The sequence below is a fragment of the Poecilia latipinna genome, unplaced genomic scaffold (assembly GCF_001443285.1).
Source record: "Poecilia latipinna isolate Pla-1442-1.1 unplaced genomic scaffold, P_latipinna-1.0 Scaffold424, whole genome shotgun sequence".
Lineage (NCBI taxonomy): Eukaryota > Metazoa > Chordata > Actinopteri > Cyprinodontiformes > Poeciliidae > Poecilia > Poecilia latipinna.
In genome coordinates, this window is record NW_015113040.1 from 231,409 (window position 1) to 253,189 (window position 21,781).

At 39.2% G+C, this 21,781-nt stretch overlaps 1 protein-coding gene across 18 annotated transcripts in view; it reads left to right on the plus strand.

Annotated features, from left to right (window-relative positions):
• The window catches only part of hspg2 (heparan sulfate proteoglycan 2), a 119,125-nt gene that overhangs the window by 40,195 nt on the left and 57,149 nt on the right, over positions 1 to 21,781 (plus strand). For 13 of the 18 annotated variants that reach the window (XM_015037938.1, XM_015037946.1, XM_015037940.1 and 10 more), the window contains exons 4-24: positions 3,619 to 3,684; positions 10,810 to 10,919; positions 11,025 to 11,083; positions 11,343 to 11,515; positions 11,602 to 11,640; positions 13,363 to 13,488; positions 13,621 to 13,824; positions 14,729 to 14,848; positions 14,960 to 15,091; positions 16,076 to 16,220; positions 16,690 to 16,847; positions 16,938 to 17,078; positions 17,818 to 17,981; positions 18,053 to 18,232; positions 18,318 to 18,514; positions 18,740 to 18,887; positions 19,925 to 20,052; positions 20,272 to 20,358; positions 21,076 to 21,134; positions 21,354 to 21,415; positions 21,511 to 21,651. In XM_015037938.1, the coding sequence (XP_014893424.1) occupies positions 3,619 to 3,684; positions 10,810 to 10,919; positions 11,025 to 11,083; positions 11,343 to 11,515; positions 11,602 to 11,640; positions 13,363 to 13,488; positions 13,621 to 13,824; positions 14,729 to 14,848; positions 14,960 to 15,091; positions 16,076 to 16,220; positions 16,690 to 16,847; positions 16,938 to 17,078; positions 17,818 to 17,981; positions 18,053 to 18,232; positions 18,318 to 18,514; positions 18,740 to 18,887; positions 19,925 to 20,052; positions 20,272 to 20,358; positions 21,076 to 21,134; positions 21,354 to 21,415; positions 21,511 to 21,651 (2,639 nt within the window). The remainder of the gene's footprint in view (positions 1 to 3,618; positions 3,685 to 10,809; positions 10,920 to 11,024; positions 11,084 to 11,342; positions 11,516 to 11,601; positions 11,641 to 13,362; positions 13,489 to 13,620; positions 13,825 to 14,728; positions 14,849 to 14,959; positions 15,092 to 16,075; positions 16,221 to 16,689; positions 16,848 to 16,937; positions 17,079 to 17,817; positions 17,982 to 18,052; positions 18,233 to 18,317; positions 18,515 to 18,739; positions 18,888 to 19,924; positions 20,053 to 20,271; positions 20,359 to 21,075; positions 21,135 to 21,353; positions 21,416 to 21,510; positions 21,652 to 21,781) is intronic. The other 5 variants (XM_015037939.1, XM_015037941.1, XM_015037951.1 and 2 more) reach the window with 5 other exon arrangements.

The window sequence follows — 21,781 nt, forward strand, 5'->3', positions numbered from 1 at the left end:
CGTGAGAGCCTTCTCTTGTTCCACAGACTCTCTGAAGGACTTTCCCAGTGCACTAATAATGTTGGCCATTATTGTTGGAAATTTAAGACACAAAGGTTACCATGTCCGTTCATTGAATGGACATGGGAACTGTGGGATTTAATTTAATTATTTCTTAAAACAACACACTGGAAATGAATGCAGAGCTAATGCATAGACATGTTTAAAAATTTGAGTTAGCGTTTTTGCTGTCATTACAACTATATAGTCACAGAAAAACACGTGTTGCATCCATTGATTCATAATCAGTGGAACCATGGACTAGCAGAACAAGTCAGCGTTGGGCTGGAGGCGGGGCTAAAGACCGGGCCCTTCATACCCAAATAATAATCATGATAATATAACTTTACAACATCGACATGCCTGCAACAGCGGGACTTACAAGCTTCACCACCAGAGAGCGACTATGTCATTCTGACATCCATCAAACAGACATGAAGTATAACAAACCAAGAGAACAACAGAAACGTCAGGTTATGTGGTCACTAGTGATGAAACAATACAAATTCAAAGCAGCTCAGTACCACAAATAGCATTGGATCATTTTGACACTTTATCAATTTCAACTCAGAGCCTGGAGCAGCTAGCAACTGCTGAAGCTAGTTTTATTGTTGAACCATTGTTGAATTAGTTTTTATTGTTTTTGTTAATTTAAAAAAAGTCAATAAACTAACTTTAGTTAGTTGTTTTCAGCTAACTAAAGAAGCTGAAGGCCCAGATTACTAAATTCCTAGGCTTGCAGTCATCAAATAGTTTAGTAGTGGATTCTTCCTGACAAAAAGCAGCCAAAGTTTGGATTGTTCCATTATCTCTTGAAGAGAAATGTTTCATTACGTAGTTGTCACTTTGACCAGGCCACCTACTTGGCTTGGCTGCTAATAGTGGGCAGAGAGAGATGTGTGACACAGAGGCATTACCTTTCTGAGTGAGAGATTCAGGCTGGCTCTCGGGCAGCAGAGGGACAAATGGGGGCAGCTGCAGTTATTTTGGAGAGGTCTTTGTTGTTGTTCTGCCTCAAGGTGGCTTCAATTTTATTTCAAATGCCTTCAGTCTCTACTGCAGACTAAGCAGACATAATGAAGCAGACCAAACAGAGTTTCTGAAGGACGAATTAGTGTTGCATCACATCCAGTCTTCACAAACAGCTGATTGTACGCATGGGTATGTACAGTTTATTCCAGCTGAATGGTCTTAGTCGCCGATTTGAGTGCCAAGACTCAATCCAGATCCAGGATCCTCCTCTCTGTTGTGCCAACAACAAATGAGTTGCCTTGGAGTGGTTCAGTGTGCCACTCCTCATGAGGAAAAATATGTTTGGGGATCTGCTGCAGCTTTAAAGCTCCTAGCTTCCAGCTTTTATGTATTTATGCCTCTCCCACGTTATGATTTACACCACAGTACAAAATAACACATGAAAACAGAGCACAGATTACAGTTTATGGCTAGAATTTATCGCGGTTGAGTGGATTGTGCTCTTGTTTATCCCAAATTTTCAAGTTTATTTGGACAAAGCTTCACAGTTGATCAGTAGCTTCCTGTTTAAACTCAAGGAAGTATCCATATCGAATAAAGCCTCCCATGAGGGTTTTAGGCACTTTAAGGGATTGGCTACAGTTTTCTTAGTAGTCTGTGAAGTTATTATAAGTAATTAGGCTTGCAGTCATCAAATACTTAGAAGTTTTAGCTGTGAATTACCTTTCTTCCTTTAGGAACTGAGTTTGTAGAAAAGTGAAGAAATTCTCAGAGTGGTTACCTGGTAGTCAGACGACATCACCTGCTTTCATTGATTGTAACTAATTTAAAACTAATTTAGCTAGTTTAATTTAGTAGTCACGTTCCCCAGAAAAATCTGTGAATACATAACCACGAAAAGATGAGTGTCCACCATATGAAATGTGTTAGTGGACATGTTTAGTTTTTAAATACCTAAAATAGTTATATTGATATTGCCTTGACTAGTCAGCATCACAAGGGTTAGCCAACCAGAACGAGCCCAACTCAGGAATGATATCGATTGCAGATCCAAGCTCAGCCTTCCAAGAATAATCTAAACCAAGCATTTTGACAGGGACACGTCAAAATTCAGGAACACATTGGGTGAGAAACCCACAGAAAACCCCTCAACTATAGTTTTCTCAAAGTTTACACAATTAAAATTCTCTAATGTAGTGCTATGTCACTCAGATATGAACAATTTGAGTATTAAGTAGTTTTAAAGTTATAAATCAGTCGTAATGGGTAACAGAAAAAAAGAAACAGATTTATCCTTTTAAAGCATTTCTGTTAGGAAAAAAAGCAGTTTATCCTACTTCACTGATTTGTTTCACTCATAAATGGCGTCCCAATGAACACATAAATCAGTTAATAAAGCTGGTATGCCTTGTCTGGCTGTCACTACTTCTCAGATTTGCAAAAGACCACATTGCATAAGCAGACTTTAAAGTACAAACGGGTCATTAGCTCTAATTAGTTTGGACCTCTGTTCTTGAGGCTTAGATCTTTTGAAGAAACCATTCTTTCTGTCATATTTTTCTTAGATGGTCTGCAGATGTAAAGTGTGTGGCATTTAGTATCTTTGGTCTAACAGCCTTATCTAACAGCACAGGACTGGTGAGGTACAGTCAGTCTATAGTAATAATATATTTTTCTCAACTCACTTCCAGATATGTCAGTAATGAGCTTCAGAAGCCATATGGTTTCCTGCATGTGCAGTTGTGAAACGGCTGGATCCAACAGCAAATGAGCTGTTGTTTACTGACGTCTGTTGAAGTTTATGGAGTGGACTGCTAGACTCCGGATTGGAGCATAAGCATCTGTCTCTACCGTGTCCCATTCTCATCTTTTCTGAAGTTTTAGTTTGAATAAATCATGAAACCGCAAACATCCTTGTCGATGCGTCATAACATCGTCCTTTGTGCAAGTCATCTGACTTTCAGAACCCATCCATGTTTCAGAACAACTCAAATCCATTTCAGGCGACATTATTGGCTCGCTCAATCATCCGAGTGGAAGAACCAGTGAGTCACCACAAAACAAAGAGGGATCATTGTTGATTGTCCCAATGCAAAGAAATTTGTTGGTGCTCAGTTCTTCCATCTGAACAGGAAAACAGGAAGTGCCTTGTCCTTGTGTGGCGGCACCATCTCAAGGTGGATGTTTGTGTCAAGTGGCAAAGATGTTTGAAGTGGTCTGCATGTTTGTTGAGTCAGACCAGTGATGTCTTCCAACCTTTTCTCTTACTTCCTGGTGCGCTCCAGACAGACATTTGGCCTATACAAGCCATTGTTCCTTTAAGCATGGCTATCTTTAACATGTGGGTGGTGGTGATTGCTGGGAGTGTGTCGTTTTCCCGTCTTGCCGTTTGTGTTTATCTATTTTGGCAATACAACTTCAAATTCTTTATCTGATTGTCACTTTCTGTTTTCTCTTTTTGTTTCCCTCTCCTGAAACTTAAACTTTATAACCTCTCTGCAACCGCCTGGCTAACTTTGACCACTCCTGTCTCTGCTTTGCTTTGCTCTTTCCAACTTTTACCCCCTGCCGACTGTCTTACCCCCCTCCACCAATTCCCTACCCTAGCTATTGACCAACTGTTGGAGTCTTGGTATCTGGGACACATACAGAGCCCAAATGAGGAGCAGTACAGTAAGTCTTCCACCATTTCTGTCCGTCTTTTTTGTCTCTGGCAAACTCTACCAGTCACCTGCTCCACACTGTTACGCTCACATTTACAAACACATTCAGAGACGTTTGTATGAAAGCGCGGGCATGTTGAGTTCTGTTTCCAGCTTTTCTGTTTTGCCAAGTGCTTTTCTCTCCCAGTGATTCCTAATGCCAGTGGAAAAATGATGGGTTATGTTCCATAGAGCAACACGGAGCTCATCACGCTCGAGTGACAACACTTTCAATCCCAGCTGCAAAAGATGTTTTGGCAACTTGCAAAAAAATGCACTCCTCTCTTTAATTAGAAAAGTGCTATGAACTATTTCTTTCTTGTCCCAGTGTGATGAACCAGCTGTTACTCTGTGCTTTAAAAATGTGCAAATTTTATGCACAGTAGTGGTTTTGGTTCCAATTGTGATTCTGTGCTGTGGGAGAGTGCAAAATCAGAATTCATCTCCAAAAGTCTCCCAAAGGGCATGAAGGAGAGTTGGAGACAGTTTTTTGGCTGTGGTCCAGGGTGAGGGTTAGTTAATAGTAGGGTTTTTTTCTGCAGGAACTGAGCTAAGACAGAGCCAGCTGGCAAATTAATATATAAGATGCACAGACTATGACTGACTTTATGACTTTCGGTTTTAGTGAAGTTTTTGACTGATTCCCTTTGAGAACTGTAATATATCAAGAAATATGAGCTGCATTCAGAATTTTTTATTTTTGCCTTCCATTCATGTGGCTCTGTAACTATTTCTATTAGGAACTAAGGTGATATCACAACACGTATGAAAAACCTTCACTAAAACTTTCTTTCTGTTTGTCCTGGGCTTGTTTTTAATATCCATTCCTCAATTAGATTTTGGAGTCAAAAGGCAAAACTCTGGCAAATTTAGATGAATATTTAAATGTTATTTCTGGTTAGTCTGATTTTTTTTTAACAAGTAAACTAGTAAAGCAGTAAACCCTTTCTGCAGGATAGGGTGGGATCATTCAGTTGTGGCTTTTTGCAAATCATTTGCAGCCTGTAATTAAAATGGTAAGCTAACCATTAATATAAGTTTGTGTAAATTCCAAGCTTATTCCCATTTATGCCCTCCAATTTTTTTCCCTATACATTTGCATAAAATTGTGTCTAGAAAGTGGACATTTACCTAAAATCTTCCATCCCTTTGCAATCCTACTTCTTACTTAGAAGTTTAATTTAGATACTTAAAATTAAGCTTTTTGCTTTCTCTTTAAATGGTCTTACTGTTGCTGTGGGTTCTACTGTTGGGGTTAAAGGTCAAGCCCCGTGTGGTTGAGCTTTAAAGGCCAAACTCGGCTTGCTGCTCAATCATTTCTTTGTCTTCTGCGTTGGCCTCTATGTGTTAAAAGGGGGCCCTTTTCACAATGCTTCCATAGTTCTACTGAACAACTTTAATAGCTGAATCAGATTCTGAATTAAAAGTGCGGAATGCTTCTTTTTCAGACTTATTTTCGCCCCTTTCTCTCTTGTTCCCACTCGTCATGTCTGCAAATTGACAGTTTCATCACCTTTTAATGGTGGCGGGGCTCAACAGGGGGATTTATCTGCTAAAAACAGAGGGATGCACAGAAGAGAATGGGTCTTGGAATAAAAGCACCGCTCATTAGCCGCGGGGCACATCCTGGCGCTCCAATCAAAGGAACCCAATCACGCTCACCAGTCTGTGGCGGTAGGCTCAGAGAGAGTGGGAGCTATGAACCGCTGTTGACCGGGCAGCAAGTACCCACCCAAGTGATTAGATTATATGCGGGTCAAATAAAATGCTTTCATGACTAACTTTGATGTTGCTCGTCTTTCAGGACAACAATCAGGACGAACTATTGTACTATAAATCTGAAAGTTGCAGCCTGAGGTGCAACCATTCGAGGCTGTGCTAACACTCACATCTCTGTTGATACATGTTCACCTCAGTGTGTTTTCATAGGCAATGCACCGTTTACATTGCCATAAATGAGGCTTTTCTTCTCCTGGAATGAGGTGTCTTGAGGAGGTAATGCTGTTTTGGAAGAAAGAAAGGGCCTAGTAATTTTTAGTGACCACATAGTGTGCCTCTGTGGCACACAATCTTTTTAATTAAAACACTCTCTCTAGATGTGGTACATGGTTATTTTCAGTTGGATCTTCAAATATATGTATTAAATTAGTGATTTTTATATGAAAGGTCTGATGCGTGCCTCAGCTGTAATTAGAAGATTCAGTAAACAGCTGTCACGCAAGCATATTGGATGTCTTCTCATTATTTTTCCAAACAATTTAATAGGAAAAGGATCTTTATTTCAAATGTGACATTTGCATTTGGGTGTCATCCAAGGAGCTCTCAGTGGATGCTAAATGAGCCATTTGAACGCTTAACAAAACAAAACAAATCAACAACCCAAACACTAGGAGTAACCTAATTATAATTTTTCATTCAGTAGTGTAAAAAAAAAAAGATGGAAAACAATAGAGCTATTTGGTCAATGACAATAGAAGACTTTTATTGAAATAACTTGCTAAATAACTATTTCCAGTCGGTAGATGAACATTTTTTTCACATTGTTAATGATGCACTGATCAGTGATTAGCAGGGATCAAAATTTGGCCCTGACTTGTGATCTATAGGTCAAAATTCATCATTTAGTTAATCAAAACTGATGTTATTGTTATTTCTTTTGTTTAATCACAAATTATTCACAAGAAAGTAGCAAAGAAATACAGAGGTTGAACAAACTCTGTCTTACTTAGAATCAAAAGGATCAGGACAAATATTTGATGCAGTTTGGTTAACTATTATATATACCATTTAAGCTCATAGTCCATGTTTTTGGGCAATGAGAGGAAGACGGAGTACCCGGAGAGAATCACACATGCATGAGGAGAACGTGCCAACGATGTACAGAAAGGCCAGGATTTGTACCCACAGCCTTCTTGATAAGGCAACAACGCTGCCAGCTGGGTCAACATGTAACCCAACATTTTTCCGTTCAATTAAAAATAAACGTTTATTCAAATTCAAGTTTATTTATTAGAAGCCAAAATTTTGAGTCAGTTTCAGACCTAAAATAATACTCAAAATGGATATTGAACACAGAAACCTTATTGGTGCATTTCAATTTATTATATAGTGAAATTATGAGATACAAATTGTAAATACATAAATGTCTTTCTTATGTTTTCCTATGAAGCAGCCAGACTTTCCTGTAATCTTTTAAAGTGGTCCTGTAGTTAGCCCTTCATACTTTGAAGTCTTTTTGGTATCTACTTGGAGGGATACTGTTTTTCTTTAAATTCTCCCTAGTACCTTAACTTTTCAAGTGACATGTTCATTTTTTAAAATAGGCACTGGACTCAACGGATGAAGCAGCATTTCAATCTTTACACACTTGCTTTGTATGGAGGTGTCTTAAACATACCAGTTTTCATACACTTTCTACACAAAATAACAATGTTTCCGAGACATAAACAGCCTTTGTATACATGTTGGGTAATTTCCAAAGTCCATGAAATTCCTTGGCACATCTCAGTATGGTGCGCTGTGACCTTTTATGAACATAAATGGATTATTGGGCAAGTGGAAAACAAAAGGAGGTGTAGCATGCCTGAAAAGTATGTGCAGTGAGTAAAAAGGATAAACAAAGAAAAAGCTAGCAACTGATTGACTTGAGGATTTACTCATCCTTCAATTGATGTACTATTTATCTGGCAAGATGTTGGCTCAATTCTCACTAGGAAATCCCACCGTTGATGCAAAAATAATTTTTAATGTCAGCCAAACTGTTTTACCCTCAGCATTTCTACATGGCATCAAAAGTAGAAGCAAACATGTTTCAGTGTCTTTAAAAAGAAAGTGCAAAACACATTTTAAAAAGCTTGGCTTTTGTTTGGACTCGAGTGATTAATATGACAGAGTTATGATTCATAATCACATATACTGGAATGTTTTTTCTTGTTGTGAATATAGAATCAAATAAAAAATAAATATTGCTTTAATTAATTTGTCCATAACTTTATGTAAAATTGAAATCACTAAATACATAGAAAATAAAATCTTACACTAAGTGGTGCTTGTTAGAAATCTCTTGGATTTTATTTATTGACTAGTAGTCTTTATACTAATGTCTTTATACTATTATGGCGTTTGTTGAAACTCTTTGTGCGCATGACATCGGAAAGGAAAGAATACCCACTCACCACAAGAGAGGCTCACTTTAAAAATCTCAGCACAAAATCACAAAATGGCCCAAGTAGCAGAATTCCTTTGTTGCTAAGCAACGTAATGATTTCTGTTTGAATTCTGAGCAAGTCGCACATCCAGCTGCCATGCCTTGTTTGCCAGGAAAATATCATATAGTCTGCATCATATCTTTGTTTCTCCAGTCTCAGTTATCATATGCAGACCAACTTTGATTAGCTTCCTGGATGATGTGAAATGTCACATTTTAGAACATTATCACCAACTACTCTAAGGAGGAAACTCCTTAGATTTTGCTCTTGGTATTATTTTCCCAGACAAAGTCCCATGAACTAATAATAACAACAGGTGGGCAACTATAACTAGGAACAAAAATTTTTTTCTGAATATCCAAAATACAAGTACTGGATCATCGTTTTCCCCCCCAAATAAAACAGCACATTTTCAATATAAGTGGTCTTTATAAACCTTGAATAAAGCTGTTATATGACTAATTAAAAGAGGTAAATAAAAGAGTTACTACTTTAAAGACAAAATATAAACAAGCAAGTGCTGTAACTCTTACGAATAGACACCCCAATAAATTGTGTCAGATAATGTTTGAAGCCTATAAAAAGTCATAAAAGTGCATTGATGGTCAGAGGAAACTGACTGGAACAGAACTGTGCAGAAGTAATAAATCATCTGTAAACCATATGAATAAGGAGGGTTACTTGGCGTTTCATGACATCCGGTGGGAGCGTGTCAAGAACAATAATATTCACAATCTGAAAAGAACAGATGCAGATGAAAGAACTGGAGGTTTAGAGAGATCTATATGTGGCCTTGCTCAGATTTTGCAGCGATGCTTACATCCCATGTAGCATAGATGTTAAATTAAAGAAATGCAATAGTATGCCTGTAGGTGATAAAATGTCTACTTAGTGGGCACCAAACAGAACTAATTCATAAAGTCCCCTAAACAAAGATAAACTCCATTATTTGCTGGCATCCATGGTTTCCAGACCTGTTAATGAATATGGTGCTGGTTATGCATGGTTGCTCTTAATGTCCACACAGCTTATTTCTTTTTCTGACTCAGCAGACTCCTTCTCAACATTTAAATCCTTGCCTTTGGCTTGACAAGTTGCATCTCACTCCAAGAAGCAGCACAAATATTGCCCCTCTCACTAATCTTCCCGCTTTCGGTCTGAATTCAGAGGCTGGACAAAATGTTGGCAGCAGACTAAAAATGGGGCACCCCGTGAGCCACTGGCTATTTTAAGTTTCACAGACTTGGCCTGTGACATTGGAATTATAATAGTACCGCTGACATTTCAGCTTATAATGAGCAACACATAAAATGCATCAATGTACGTTATAGAAGAGATCTGTAGGCTTGCCTGAAAGGAGAGTAATTAGCTGAAGACTGTGATGAAAAGATCATCGGGTCAACACAACTTTGGAAACAGTTAATCCTTTAAAATGCCAGGCTACATTAATTTGTTTCTCATGGGGTCATAAAAGCCAGCTACAACAGCTTGTTTTCCATTGAATTTAGAGAAACTTTGACCTTTTCACACTTTATCGTGTTAGAACTGCAAACTTAAGTGTAGTTCCTTGGAAAAAGATGTGTATCTCTATATTTTCTAGAAGTAAAAAGCCGAAAACTGACACCCCTAACTAAATTGCACAATTATGTTCTACTTCCTTTCTGTCATATAAATACCCAATGTACACAGGAATCTTTTGTTGTAATTAGGGTTGAACAATAAATTAGTAATATATATTGCAATAGACCAGATGGAATATTAAACAATTTCACCAAAATCCAGAATTGCACAGCATTCTTGGAGATTTAGATAGAGGAAAGGGTTTGCCGCTCAATCTCTCACAGCCGTCTAAGCTGAGTGGCATCAACCATAACTCACTCACTCTTTGGTTATCTAGCAACTCACTCACTCTTTGGTTACCTAGCAAGAACTGTATATTGTTCAGCCCAAAATACTAAAAGGTGTAACTGGTATTACTGGTATTACTCTTGCTATCCATGAAATTGATAAGAATGACTTTTTGATTCAGTTAATTTAAATCCATGTTGACCTCCCTTAATATGAGGGCTAGGAAACACATAGATCACTGTAATTAGTTAAGAAAAAGAAGCTTTTGTCTTTTTGGTAGCTCAAACAACAGTTGTTGTGTGTAAAGGTTCACCTATCCGAAGCTAAAACTGACTTCTAAAACATCTCTAGAGCAGTTGGAACAATCTGAATTTTAATCCTCAAAAACCTACCATTCTATGCTGCTTAAAACACAGGTCATCACAGCTATCTGCAGCCCATGTTAGAGTTTAGAGTGCTTTAACCTACACCGGCTGACCTATATGTTCAATGACCCAGTCGTTCCAGCTAATAAAAAACCACTGAGAGGAATGGATATAATCCCTGCTGCATTCCCCTCCAATGCTCTCTCACCTTCCTGCCTCATATGTTTGACTTGGTTGATGTGGAGGGAATGCTGAAGCCCTCTTCCAGAGTCATTCACAGAGGATTTACTTCTTCCTCACTGCCGCTCGCACAGCAGTGATATCGACTTGGAAGTCCGACTCAACAACCGCCAAAGTTGCTGCAGGCCTGATTTTATTGATCATATTTTTGTCAGATTTCTGCTACGATTTATGAGTGTTGACAGTTTGTCTCCTTCTGCACAATAGAAATCAGAATTTACCTAAGATACTCTCTTACTGTGTGTGTTCACTACATAGGCACATACATATAGAAGTAGATGCCATAATTTGTGGCTTTCTAAAGTATTCAGCCAAAGGGAAATAAATGTCAAACATTATGACATCACTTGATTATAATGTGTAAGCTAGTAGTGAGTCTATGGTCCTGGTTTGTTACCGGGGTTTGATTTTCTCCTCCCCTCTTTCCTTCTCCAGTTTATTACCGAGCTCTTGTCAACTTCACCAACTCCGTGGTTTATGGCCCTGAACTCGAAGACATCTTCTCTCCAGAGTATAAAGAGATTTCTGAAGCAGTGATGGACACGGTACGTCTTACGACCACTTGAGAAATCCGTGCTTGATATGTCAGAACCTGCTGATTTAAATATTTGTGAGTTGGTTGCTTTAAGCATTCTCTTTTCCCTCGACAGCTGGAGTCTGAGTACAACAAGATTCCAGGTGTCCAGACGGTTAATGTGGTCCTCATAAAGTAAGAGCACAAACCTTCTGAATCAACCCTGCTGACAACCAAAGTATATATCCTGCTACTGCTGCAGGATATATACTTTTTGCTGCTACCTGTTTGGGTTATTCTGGCCTGGCCACTTTCTTTGTTTTTGCCATAAAGGTTGGCCATATTCAATAAAATTTCAACAGTTTTGGAGGAAATGTTAAATTAAGACCCTGAAGGTATTCCCTCTCTTGCCATAAAGCATGTAGCTTCATCAGAACTGTCTTACTCTCTGCAGAAAAATGATAAGAGAGGATGGAGTTGATATCTTTGTGGAACTTGACGTGGGCTCTGAATACAACAGCAATGAAGAACAGATCCGCACCGTCCTCTACAACGTAGTGAAGGAAGGAGCTATTGCTTCCTACGTCACATCAGTCCAGGGGTTTCAGTTCAGGCAGCTTGGGAAAGGTAAGAACAATAATACCTCCATGTTTTAGCAACTTAAGGCCTACCGGGACAATAGGCAGTTCCTTCAATGTTTGCCTTTTTTCTAGTAGAAACTCTGCCTTCAGTGGACCCTATAGCAGTGCCAGGTTTGTACTGTACCATGCCTGCTGCATGGTGAGGAGGCTGATTGTGCTGTAGAAACTGTAGAATGACTATAGTGCATTTATTCTGCTGATATTTTATGATGCCCATTACTTCGACATGTACATGCGGTCTGGAGAATGTTTTGCATGGAAGCACCAACGTAGAGTTTTGGCTGCGATCCCTGAGGTCCAGTAGTGCACAGAGAACATAAAGGACCTTTGCATGGCATGAGTTTGATGAAAAGATGCTTCTGTTCTCTGCAACTTGAGGCGGCATTCGATACCTGCTAGTTCCACTGGCCAGGAGAACAAGCATGACACCTGATAGGATTTTTACTGGACATGTTAATTGCTGAATGGGTGGATTTCCTGTAGAGCTGTTTTCACACATGAACACTGAAGACTGTCCAGAAGATACATAAAAACATTAATAATTAAATTTAAGGCCAATTTAATGTCATATTCAATAAATTACAATGTGCATTCCGATGAGATTTGTTTGTCAGATTAAAAGTACCTTTTTTTGAAATAACTGCCTGTAAGCTGGTATTAAACATAAAGACAAGCCAGTATTTCTGGAATAAAAGTGTTTTTCTTTTTTATTAACTCTAAGCATAAAATCCTATTTGTTTTGCCAATGAAATAAATAAACTTTTCAATAATCAGATTGTACTTCAGATATACCACAAATGTTTTTCATTCACATCCAATTCAATCAGATCCAGTTCCAGCTACATTCAGATTGATTATAATTATACAATATTTCAATGAAACTCAGTTAATCACGCAATGCCAATTGGTACAAAACGGTTATCTAAGAAAGCTCTGCTGATTGCAATGACTTATTGACTGCAATAATTCCTAATTCAAAGCAAGTGTTTGGTCACAGTAGGAAGGAATAACTCCCTTTTAGTAGGATGGAGCTTCCGTGTGGATCTTTTAAAGGAGAGATGGGATATAAACAGAATCACCCAGCCAGGCATACTCTCCATGGGAAAGAAAAAGAAAAGAAGAACAGAGTTGACTGCAGCAGATGCATAAACAGCTTTATCTAGGAGTGAAACTCAGTCAAAAACACTTTCTATGAGGAGAAAAAGCCTCTTTCACAAGGAATTTTGATTTAATATTCACTTCAACTCAGCAAGAACTGCTTTAGATTTTTTAACCTGTTTAAAATTTTCACGTTTAAAACTCTTAACAGGTGTTCTCGTGTGAAAATGGCTTATATGTGTCTTATCTGGCTTATCAAAGCTTTTGGGGTTACCCAGGAAAGTCTATCTTATCTTGTCTTTCTCTCATAGTCTGTCCTGCATAGTTTTTCTGTTGTCCAATCCTGCCTTTTCATGTTGACCAGTTTTATCCGCTTTTGTCAGATTTAATATTTTAAGTCTGTATGCGCTCTTGTTTACCTTTCGTGGTTTGCTTGTGTGTCTGGTTTTACTTGATTTTTGATCATAAATTGTATATGACTTTTTTTATATTTCCAGTCTACTTTTGAGTACTTATCAACTCGTCTGTCTTTTTTTTTTGTCTGTGCATCAGACCTTTCCAGTACGACCACTTAGAATGGAAATGATTTATTTTTTATCGACGCCATGTATGGGTTGCTTCATATAGTCAGTCAATGTGTTATATGTGCTTAAATGTGACACTAGAATAGCCTGTTGGCTCTTTGCTCTGCATGTTTTGATCCTTGTTTGTATTGCCCTTTTGCATTTGTCATAGTAACGCCCGTTAAAAGGCCTTGCATGGCTGACGAGTACAGGTGTAGCGATGGAACATGCATCCTGATGGACTACGTATGTGACAACAGACCCGACTGCACAGACTTGAGTGATGAAACCAATTGTGGTGAGCGCTTTCGAATGACTGGTTGAGCTTTGTGTTATGGCTGTCTGATGTGCCACACCTTCATTGACTTACATGTAACTTTATATCACACCTGTATTCATTTACAAAGTTTAATTAAAAATGTGTTCCTAGATATGATCCGCCCTGTGGTCACCACAACCCCTGCTGCTATCACTCCTACTCGTGTTTCTGGACTATTGGACCCCCAGCCTCCCATCCCACCTCTTCGGTGCAAAGCAGATCAAGCTAGATGCCAGAGTGGAGAATGTATTTCTCGAATTTTTATTTGTGATGGAGAACGGGACTGCCAAGATGGTAGTGATGAACTGAGATGTGGTAAGTCAGATTTCTTCATAGATTTAAATTTTTGAAAACTATTCAGGTTTAGATTCGCCTTTGCCCTTTCATAACCCCATGACTTCCTCATCTTCTACCACATTGCACTTGCTTGTAATTTCCTCCAAACCCATTTTCCATGTGGTACAGATGTCCTTACCCTACTCCTACCCTTACTCTAAATGGTTTATTACTATTGCCAATAAAAACTTCTACATTTGAAAATTTTATGTTTTTATTCTGAATAGTTATCTACATTTGTTGTATTATAAATATAACTCATAGGTGCTACCTGATAGATACAGGTAGATATTTGGTTTAAAAGTTATTTTAATATCTAGATTTGTTTTTAAACATTAATTAGAAGTTTAGTAGTCTAGTCGAGATTAAGTAGTGTGCAAAAAAACAAAAACAATAGCATCCGGTGAAGAACTTATGACCTTTACTACGGAAAAAAAGAAGATAAAATTAGTTTACAATGAATGAAATGAAATGACATTAGACTTGCATAGCAGTTTCCTGCATACTTAATGTTAAATCCAATAAAGCTTTTGGATTCATGCTTTTTGGAATTTTAGCATTTTAAAGATTTAAAAAGAGTCTAAAGGTATTCTTATTTTAATCTACTTTTAGTAAAAACCTATTTGAAAAGTTTTTAATTGTTGTTTTTTGTTGTGTTTTTAATCATGTTTAATTTGCTGTGTTCTTTCTTTGTAAGCCACTTTTATTTATGAAATGTGCTACATAAGGTTTATATTGCAATGTATTAACATACACAGATAAAATGTTCTATGATCTATTGACTGACAGATCACTGATCTTCAGAACTGAATACGCTCTATCAAAATAACATCCTTGAGTAAAACTTGTTCATTTCATCCCCGATTAACAAAATCTTTCTCAGGCACTCCGTCTCCCTGTGAGCCCAATGAGTTCAAGTGTAAAAATGGCCGCTGCGCCCTCAAGTTGTGGCGTTGTGATGGCGACAACGACTGCGAAGATAACTCTGATGAGACCGACTGCCGTGAGTCATCGTTACTTTTATGAGAAAAATATTCTGGTATTTAATTTTGTTGTTAGAAGGTTGCTACCGATCAGAAAGTTAGAAGTCATCCATCTTTTTTTATCGCCACAGCTACCAAAGGTCCCAATGACAGATGCAGTCCTGAGCAGTTTGAATGCAGTATTGATAAAAATTGCATCCCAGCCAGTTACCAGTGTGACGAAGAGCCGGACTGCGCAGATCGCTCCGATGAGATCGGCTGCAGTAAGTCATACTCGATCACCCAACAATCTTTCTTTTGCTTGTGCACATTTCACATTTTTCTCTAAGTTTCTGAATCTCTACTTGGAACTCCAACTAATTTGTTGGAAAATCAAACTCTCCTCGAACGACACAGCTTTTCTCAAAGTTTTCATCTGTCAGAATTGTCCATCTGCTGCAGACGCTTACAGTGCTTGACAACGCTATCTGTGCCACTCAAACGTTTTCAAATATTGTCACATGAACTAAAATGTTTTAGATTAAGGTATTGTCCGAGAGACTGACACAAAGTCACAACCATGTTTTACCATGGGACTGCAGGGTTCAGGTTGATGTGCATTGCAGCAGCATTTCAGCCAGTAAATTTTGTGTTTGCCTCATCTGACCTGAGCATCTTCCATATGTTTGCTATGTCCTCTATATTAGCTTGTGACGAACTTGAAATAGAGTTTCTTTTGATTTCTTCCTTCGATTTGAAGCCAGATTTTAGTAGTCATGTCTAATAGTCGTTACGTGGACATATTCTTCCACATGAACTGTGGATTTCTGCTACATAAATTGGCCTGTCTGTTTTGAAGATTTAAATGTACTTGTAGTTGTTCACAACTCTTTCCACTTTTAGGAGATGAACTGAACTAAAATGAGAATGCATGATTCTGTTGAGCCTCTGAAGCCTTCGCAGAACAGCTATCTGTGTTTGTACTGAAACTGACTGAAGCTGTCAACAAATAAAAAAATCGTTTTCAATGTTTAGGTATACAAGATATACGTAAAGTAGCATAGTTATGTGCTGTTTTATATTGATCTAGTAATAAAATACATACATGTTTGTGATTGATTCATGACAAAATGTAAGCATGTAAACATGTAGAGATATGACTATTTTTGCAAGCTCATTATGACTTCCCTGGGTTCCCGAGCTTCAGTCATTCTTATGTGTGTTGGAGCATTTTGAGTGTTAGCTGCTGTGGTTTTCACTGTTTGCAGATCCTCCTACTGTGGTGAGCCCGCCAGAGGAGTCAGTCGAGGCAGCGCGGGGGTCGACTGTGACGTTCACCTGTCAGGCTGTTGGCATTCCAACACCCATCATCACCTGGAGACTCAACTGGGGGCATATTCCCAAAAGCGACAGGTTGGGTTTTTTGAGACACTCCCCCTCTGTAGACTATATTCGTTGTACCTTCATTAGTCAACAAAAAAGCGCTACATTCCTTTGGGAATGCTTTTTATTGGTGCAACTGGCATGTTGCTAAGTAACTAACAAGATGCCAATTTTTTTTTTCCCAGCAGAAAACTGCAATTACGGATTTATTTGCCTGTTCTTGGTTTTTGACATGAACCCCTCCTACTTTTAAGTTTCATTGCTGACTCCATGCTTCAAGGCCTGTGATTTTAATTAGTGAGAAATTTGCTGTGCACTCTAACTCCGATAGCTGCGGTTTCAGGCTGTTGACTTCCACAACGCCCTGTTGTGTGTGTGGTTAGGAAATTGCAGAAGATTTCTGGGGATCTTTTTCCTAGAACACTCCTGTTATGTTTTGTTGATGTACGGTGTGAAGCTATGAGAGGGAAAACATTCGTTTGTACTCTTTTTCCCCAAGGTTTGTTATGACCAGTGAGAATGGCCGTGGTACCCTTATTATTCGTGATGTGAAAGAGGTAGACCAGGGGGCATACACCTGCGAGGCCATCAATGCCAAAGGCTTGGTGTTTGGTATCCCTGATGGAGTGTTGACTCTCATCTCTAATCCAAACCCAGGTATAGAAAATCATCAGTGAACCAGTATGAAATCAAAACACTTCAGTTAAAGAGCTTTCTGTAAACAAAGTTTTGTCCTGCTTATTCCAGAGAATTGTCCCGATGGTCACTTCAGGGTGGATGGCCGCTGCATCTCCTGCTTCTGCGCTGGAGTCTCAAAGAACTGTAAGAGAACCGGACGCTACCGAAACCAGATCAGCCTGCGCTTCACTGAGGAGGAGGACTTCAAAGGTACATAAGTTTATTATTTTTGAACCAATAAAGTACCTTGCGGAGGTAGGTACTCTTCCAACTTTAAGGTGTGCCATTATGCTTTTTTTTTTATCAAGTTAGGAAAAGTAGAGGCTGTACAAAACATGTTCATTACATTTTTTGCACAATTGCAAAATCTGCTCAGTACTACCTCTGAGCTCCTTTCAGAATGAACTGTTTTAGGGCCTCTTGCCACCTTAAATCCAAATAAACTGCTGCTGGCCTCCCAATTCAACGTTTACACTTAAATATGAAAATGGCTAAAAACAGACGGGCAATTACACAAACATCTTTTAAGAACATTAGTGGAGCCTCCTGGACAACCAACAGGAATGCAGCAAGTTCCTGAATAATAAATCAACAACAGGACACATGACTTTTCCAGCAGCCACTGTACAGGCCATACAGCAACAAACACACTGGAGCTCTGCTTGGGTTGCTAGGTAACAGTGCTGTGCCCGTGGAATGTGACTTGGCGATCAGGAAGTTCAATTTCCAGACACCAAAAAGCACTAACTTCATGCCAAAAAATGGCTGGTTGTTTCTTAGAAGCAGTGGAGACCCAAATGGAAGTATAAAGCATACAAAATGTGAGAGTTCAATGTGATGCATATTTTGGTAGGGAACTGTAGATTTTTTTGTCAACTTAAATACCATTTTCAAGGATTTTGCAGACTTCACAATTAAATCTGATGTAGAATTTGACTTTTTCTTGCAGGAGTTAATGTCACCTACCCCCCCAGGCCAGGTACTCCACCCCTCTCCTCCACTCAGCTCCTCATTAACCCCGAGATGGAGGAGTTCCAGCTTGTTGACTTGTCTCGCCGGTTCCTCACCCTTGATTCCTACTGGACCTTACCTCGCCGGTTCCTTGGCAACAAAGTTGGTATAAAAAAAAGTTTTTTTGTTGTTTTTTTAATCAGTGACTTTAATTTCATTCTGTCCTCTGTTAGATTGATTCATACGGAGGATCCCTGAGATTCAAGGTGCGATACACACTTGCCCGCGGCCTTTCTGAGCCAGTGGAGAGATCGGATGTGATCATAGTAGGAAACGGACGTAGGCTTGTGTATCGCCGAGGCAATGGCACCCCTCCCAATGTGGTCAACCAGAAAGAGATCATATTCACTGAAGTAAGGCTAAATGAAAACATCCAAAGATCAGCTATCAAAGTGAAATCAGCCTGAAATAGTAAATCTGCTGCTTAATGTTTTCCAGGACCACTGGCAGCACTCCAACGGCCTCCCTGTCAGCCGCGAGGAGCTGATGATGACGCTGGCCGACCTGGCAAGCATCAGCATCCGCACCGTCTATGATAATCACATGGTCAGCGTAGCGCTCAGTCACATCGTCATGGATACCACCACAGTGGAGTTCAGCACTCTTGGCCATGCTAAGGATGTTGAAGAATGCAAGTAAGAATCAGAAGTTCTCAGCTGAAACCTGAGACATTTTTTTTTAAGTTTATAATTTTGAAAGCTGTATTTTGATGGTTATTTATTAATCGTTTCATCTTAAGTTCATTTGGCTGCTCTTCCCACACATGTTTCCTCTTTACCACACTAAGGAAATTGTAACTGGCCTCATCACAGTTTGTTTCAGAAACCTTGGATGATGGTGCTTATGTTTCTCACTTCCAGATGTCCTGCCGGATATACGGGCCTGTCTTGTGAAATGTGTCTCTCTGGTTTCGAGCGCGTCCCTGGTGGTCGCTATCTTGGTACTTGTGCAGGCTGCAACTGTAACGGACACGCAACAGCCTGCGATCCAATCAGTGGATACTGTCTGGTAAGAGTTACTTCTGTAAGGTTGTCTTTACTTTGAAACATGAAAGTAAAAATGTTTTATTTTGCTTAATTTCATCTTCTTAAAACATACGCACGCACACACACACACACACACACACACAAAAGTTGTGTACAATGATTTGTCTTAAATTAATTTAAGAATTACTCTACTCTCAGTTAAACGACGTTTAACTGAAGTCCTAAAAGCGGTGCAGGTTTTAATGTTTTTATCTTTTTTAATCTTTTTCAAAATCTCCTTCTCTTTCTCACTGTTTATTCAATGTCACATGCTGTTTTCATTTTAATTGTGTAAAGCACTTTGAAATGCCTTGCTGCTGAAATGTGCTATACAAATAAAATTTGATTGATTGATTGATTGATAAATCGAGTCCAAACTCATACACTGAGGTCTTAATGAGAAAAGTTCATTTATTCTTAATCTTTTGGCAATGACAGCCAGAAAGAAATAGTTTTTCCAAATACAATACATTTTCAAAAGTTTACTCACCCATTTAATGAATTGAATTCAGGTGTTTTAATCACTTTCATCCTCATGAGTTGGAGCAAAGCACGTTTTAGCCATACAGATTTCTTCTACAGAGATTTGTGAAAGAATGGGTCGCTCTCAGGAGTTCATTAAATTTCAGGATAGGACTCAGTAAAGACGCCAATTGTGCAGGAAATTTCTGCTTTGCTAAATACCTCAGACCACTCCTTGGGTTATTATAACAAAGTGAAGGTGACTTAGAACAACAGCACACAGAATAACTTGACTGGCCTGAACACAACCAGATAAAACAACTTGAAGAGGATTTAAAGCAAAAAGCATGAGCCAGAGATTCTCATCCAACATCAGTGTCTGACCTCAAACATGTGTTTCTTTAAAAATGGAGAAAAATTACTATAAACAACCATTAACCTTGTGAAAAACATTCCTTTAACAATGGAGTGAATACTTTTGGAAATAGAGTGTATGTCATTTTAGGATACTTTAAGGGCAGTAGAAGAGAATGAATTGCATGTCTTCCTCCATCACAGAGCTGCCAACACAACACAGAGGGTCCCCAGTGTGACAAGTGTCGCCCTGGCTACTTTGGCGATCCAATCCGAGGTCGTCCTGACGACTGCAAACCCTGCCCCTGTCCATACACTGAGACATCACGGCGGTAAGCCTACACCTCCGATAACACAACGCATATTCACAAAAACACAGCGATGCTACAACTGCAGGGATCACAGATGCATTAAGACTATCTTCAGACCTTTACTGGTTTAAACAACAAGCTATTTCCACTTCATTGTTAAAATCCACAGGATGCTAAGCTCATTACATTGTCTCTCCTCGGCTAATTCTTCATTTATTACCCTCCCAATGGTCTGCATAGGTTTTCCGACACCTGCTTCCTAAACGTTGACCAGCAGCCCACGTGTGACGCCTGCAGGCCCGGATACACAGGAAGACGCTGTGAAAAGTGAGGAAACTAATGTCATTACTTCTACTGTTCAGTTGAGACCAATTCAAAGAATGAAGGAACTTCTTTAAAGGGTCAGTATTATGTTGGATCAACTTAAAAAAAGTCCCTCAGCTAAAACATACCTGTGTTGTTTTGATTATTTCATGCATGTTTGAGAGATCCTCTAATCTCCCATAGCAACCATTCAGTTGTGCAAAACACCTGGAGCTGCAGTTTCCAAACTCAGAGCACCCCTCGCCTGTGATTAACTCACTCAGCTCCTTCAGACTAGCCAGCACCAATTAGCAACCACCTAATGGAACTGCACACCTACTGAGCTCATTATACAAGCTAATTGTATATAATGTTGTCAAAGGGATAATAGAGAAGCTCTGTTGTGATAACTTCCTGAAGGAGTTTCAGAAAGTGCTGGAGCTTTTAAAGAGATAGAGACCCAATTTCAAGGTGATTAATATCCAAGTGAAATGTATTTTAAATCATATTTGTTATGTAGTGTTTTTATATAACTGCATATTTGATATGCAGTTATAAGTGTGCTATAAAATGTGAGTGTGAGTGTGCTATAAAATGGCCCTATGTGCCTGGAAATCACATACTACTGCCCCTTTGAGACTTTGAAGTTTTAAAGACAGATCATTAAGAAAGCAATTTTAGGTAATCGCTTTGCTAAACTTTATGGTCTATCTCTTTTGATTTTTTTTTTTTTTATTTCAGGTGTGCTTCTGGTTACCAGGGTAACCCCCTCCTGCCTAATGGAAGATGTGTTCAAATTTGTGAGTCTAATTTTAATACCCAAGTGACAGACAAGCGAATGAACAGAAGCTGCTCAGGCAGTTGCTTCAGTAGTGTGACAGTGAGGAACTCCTGACTCTGTGTAATGGTTGCCAGGGTTGTGCTACAGTCGTATTTAGTCATTGCTCAGGTATGCAGCAGGAGCCTTCCCAGGTGCACTTCAGTCCCCACATCATCTTTCCAATGTGCTCTCTCTGCAGCACCCTCCACTTGTGATAACAGAGGAACTATCAGCTCCAGCAGCAGGCCATGCAGCTGCAAGGTATTGCAGTTTATCTTAAAGGGAACGACAGGCATGCCATGCAGATGGATTCCATATGTGCAAGTCCTTGTTTTGTTTTTTTGTGTGCGTTGCAGAACAACGTGGCAGGCGATCTGTGTGACGAGTGTAAGGCTGGATTCTTCCATCTATCAGAGGCCAACCCTGAAGGCTGTTTGCGCTGTTTCTGCATGGGGGTGTCCTCACAGTGTGCCAGCTCCTCCTGGAGCAGAGATCAGGTGAGCTGCAGGGTAAAGGAGGGTGGAATGTTAATCATCTCTGTTTGATAATTCCTTTTTTTTTAAATTGTGTCTACCTGGACGTTTGCCTACTTTTGTCATGGGCCACAATACTTTACATTGGTGGGAT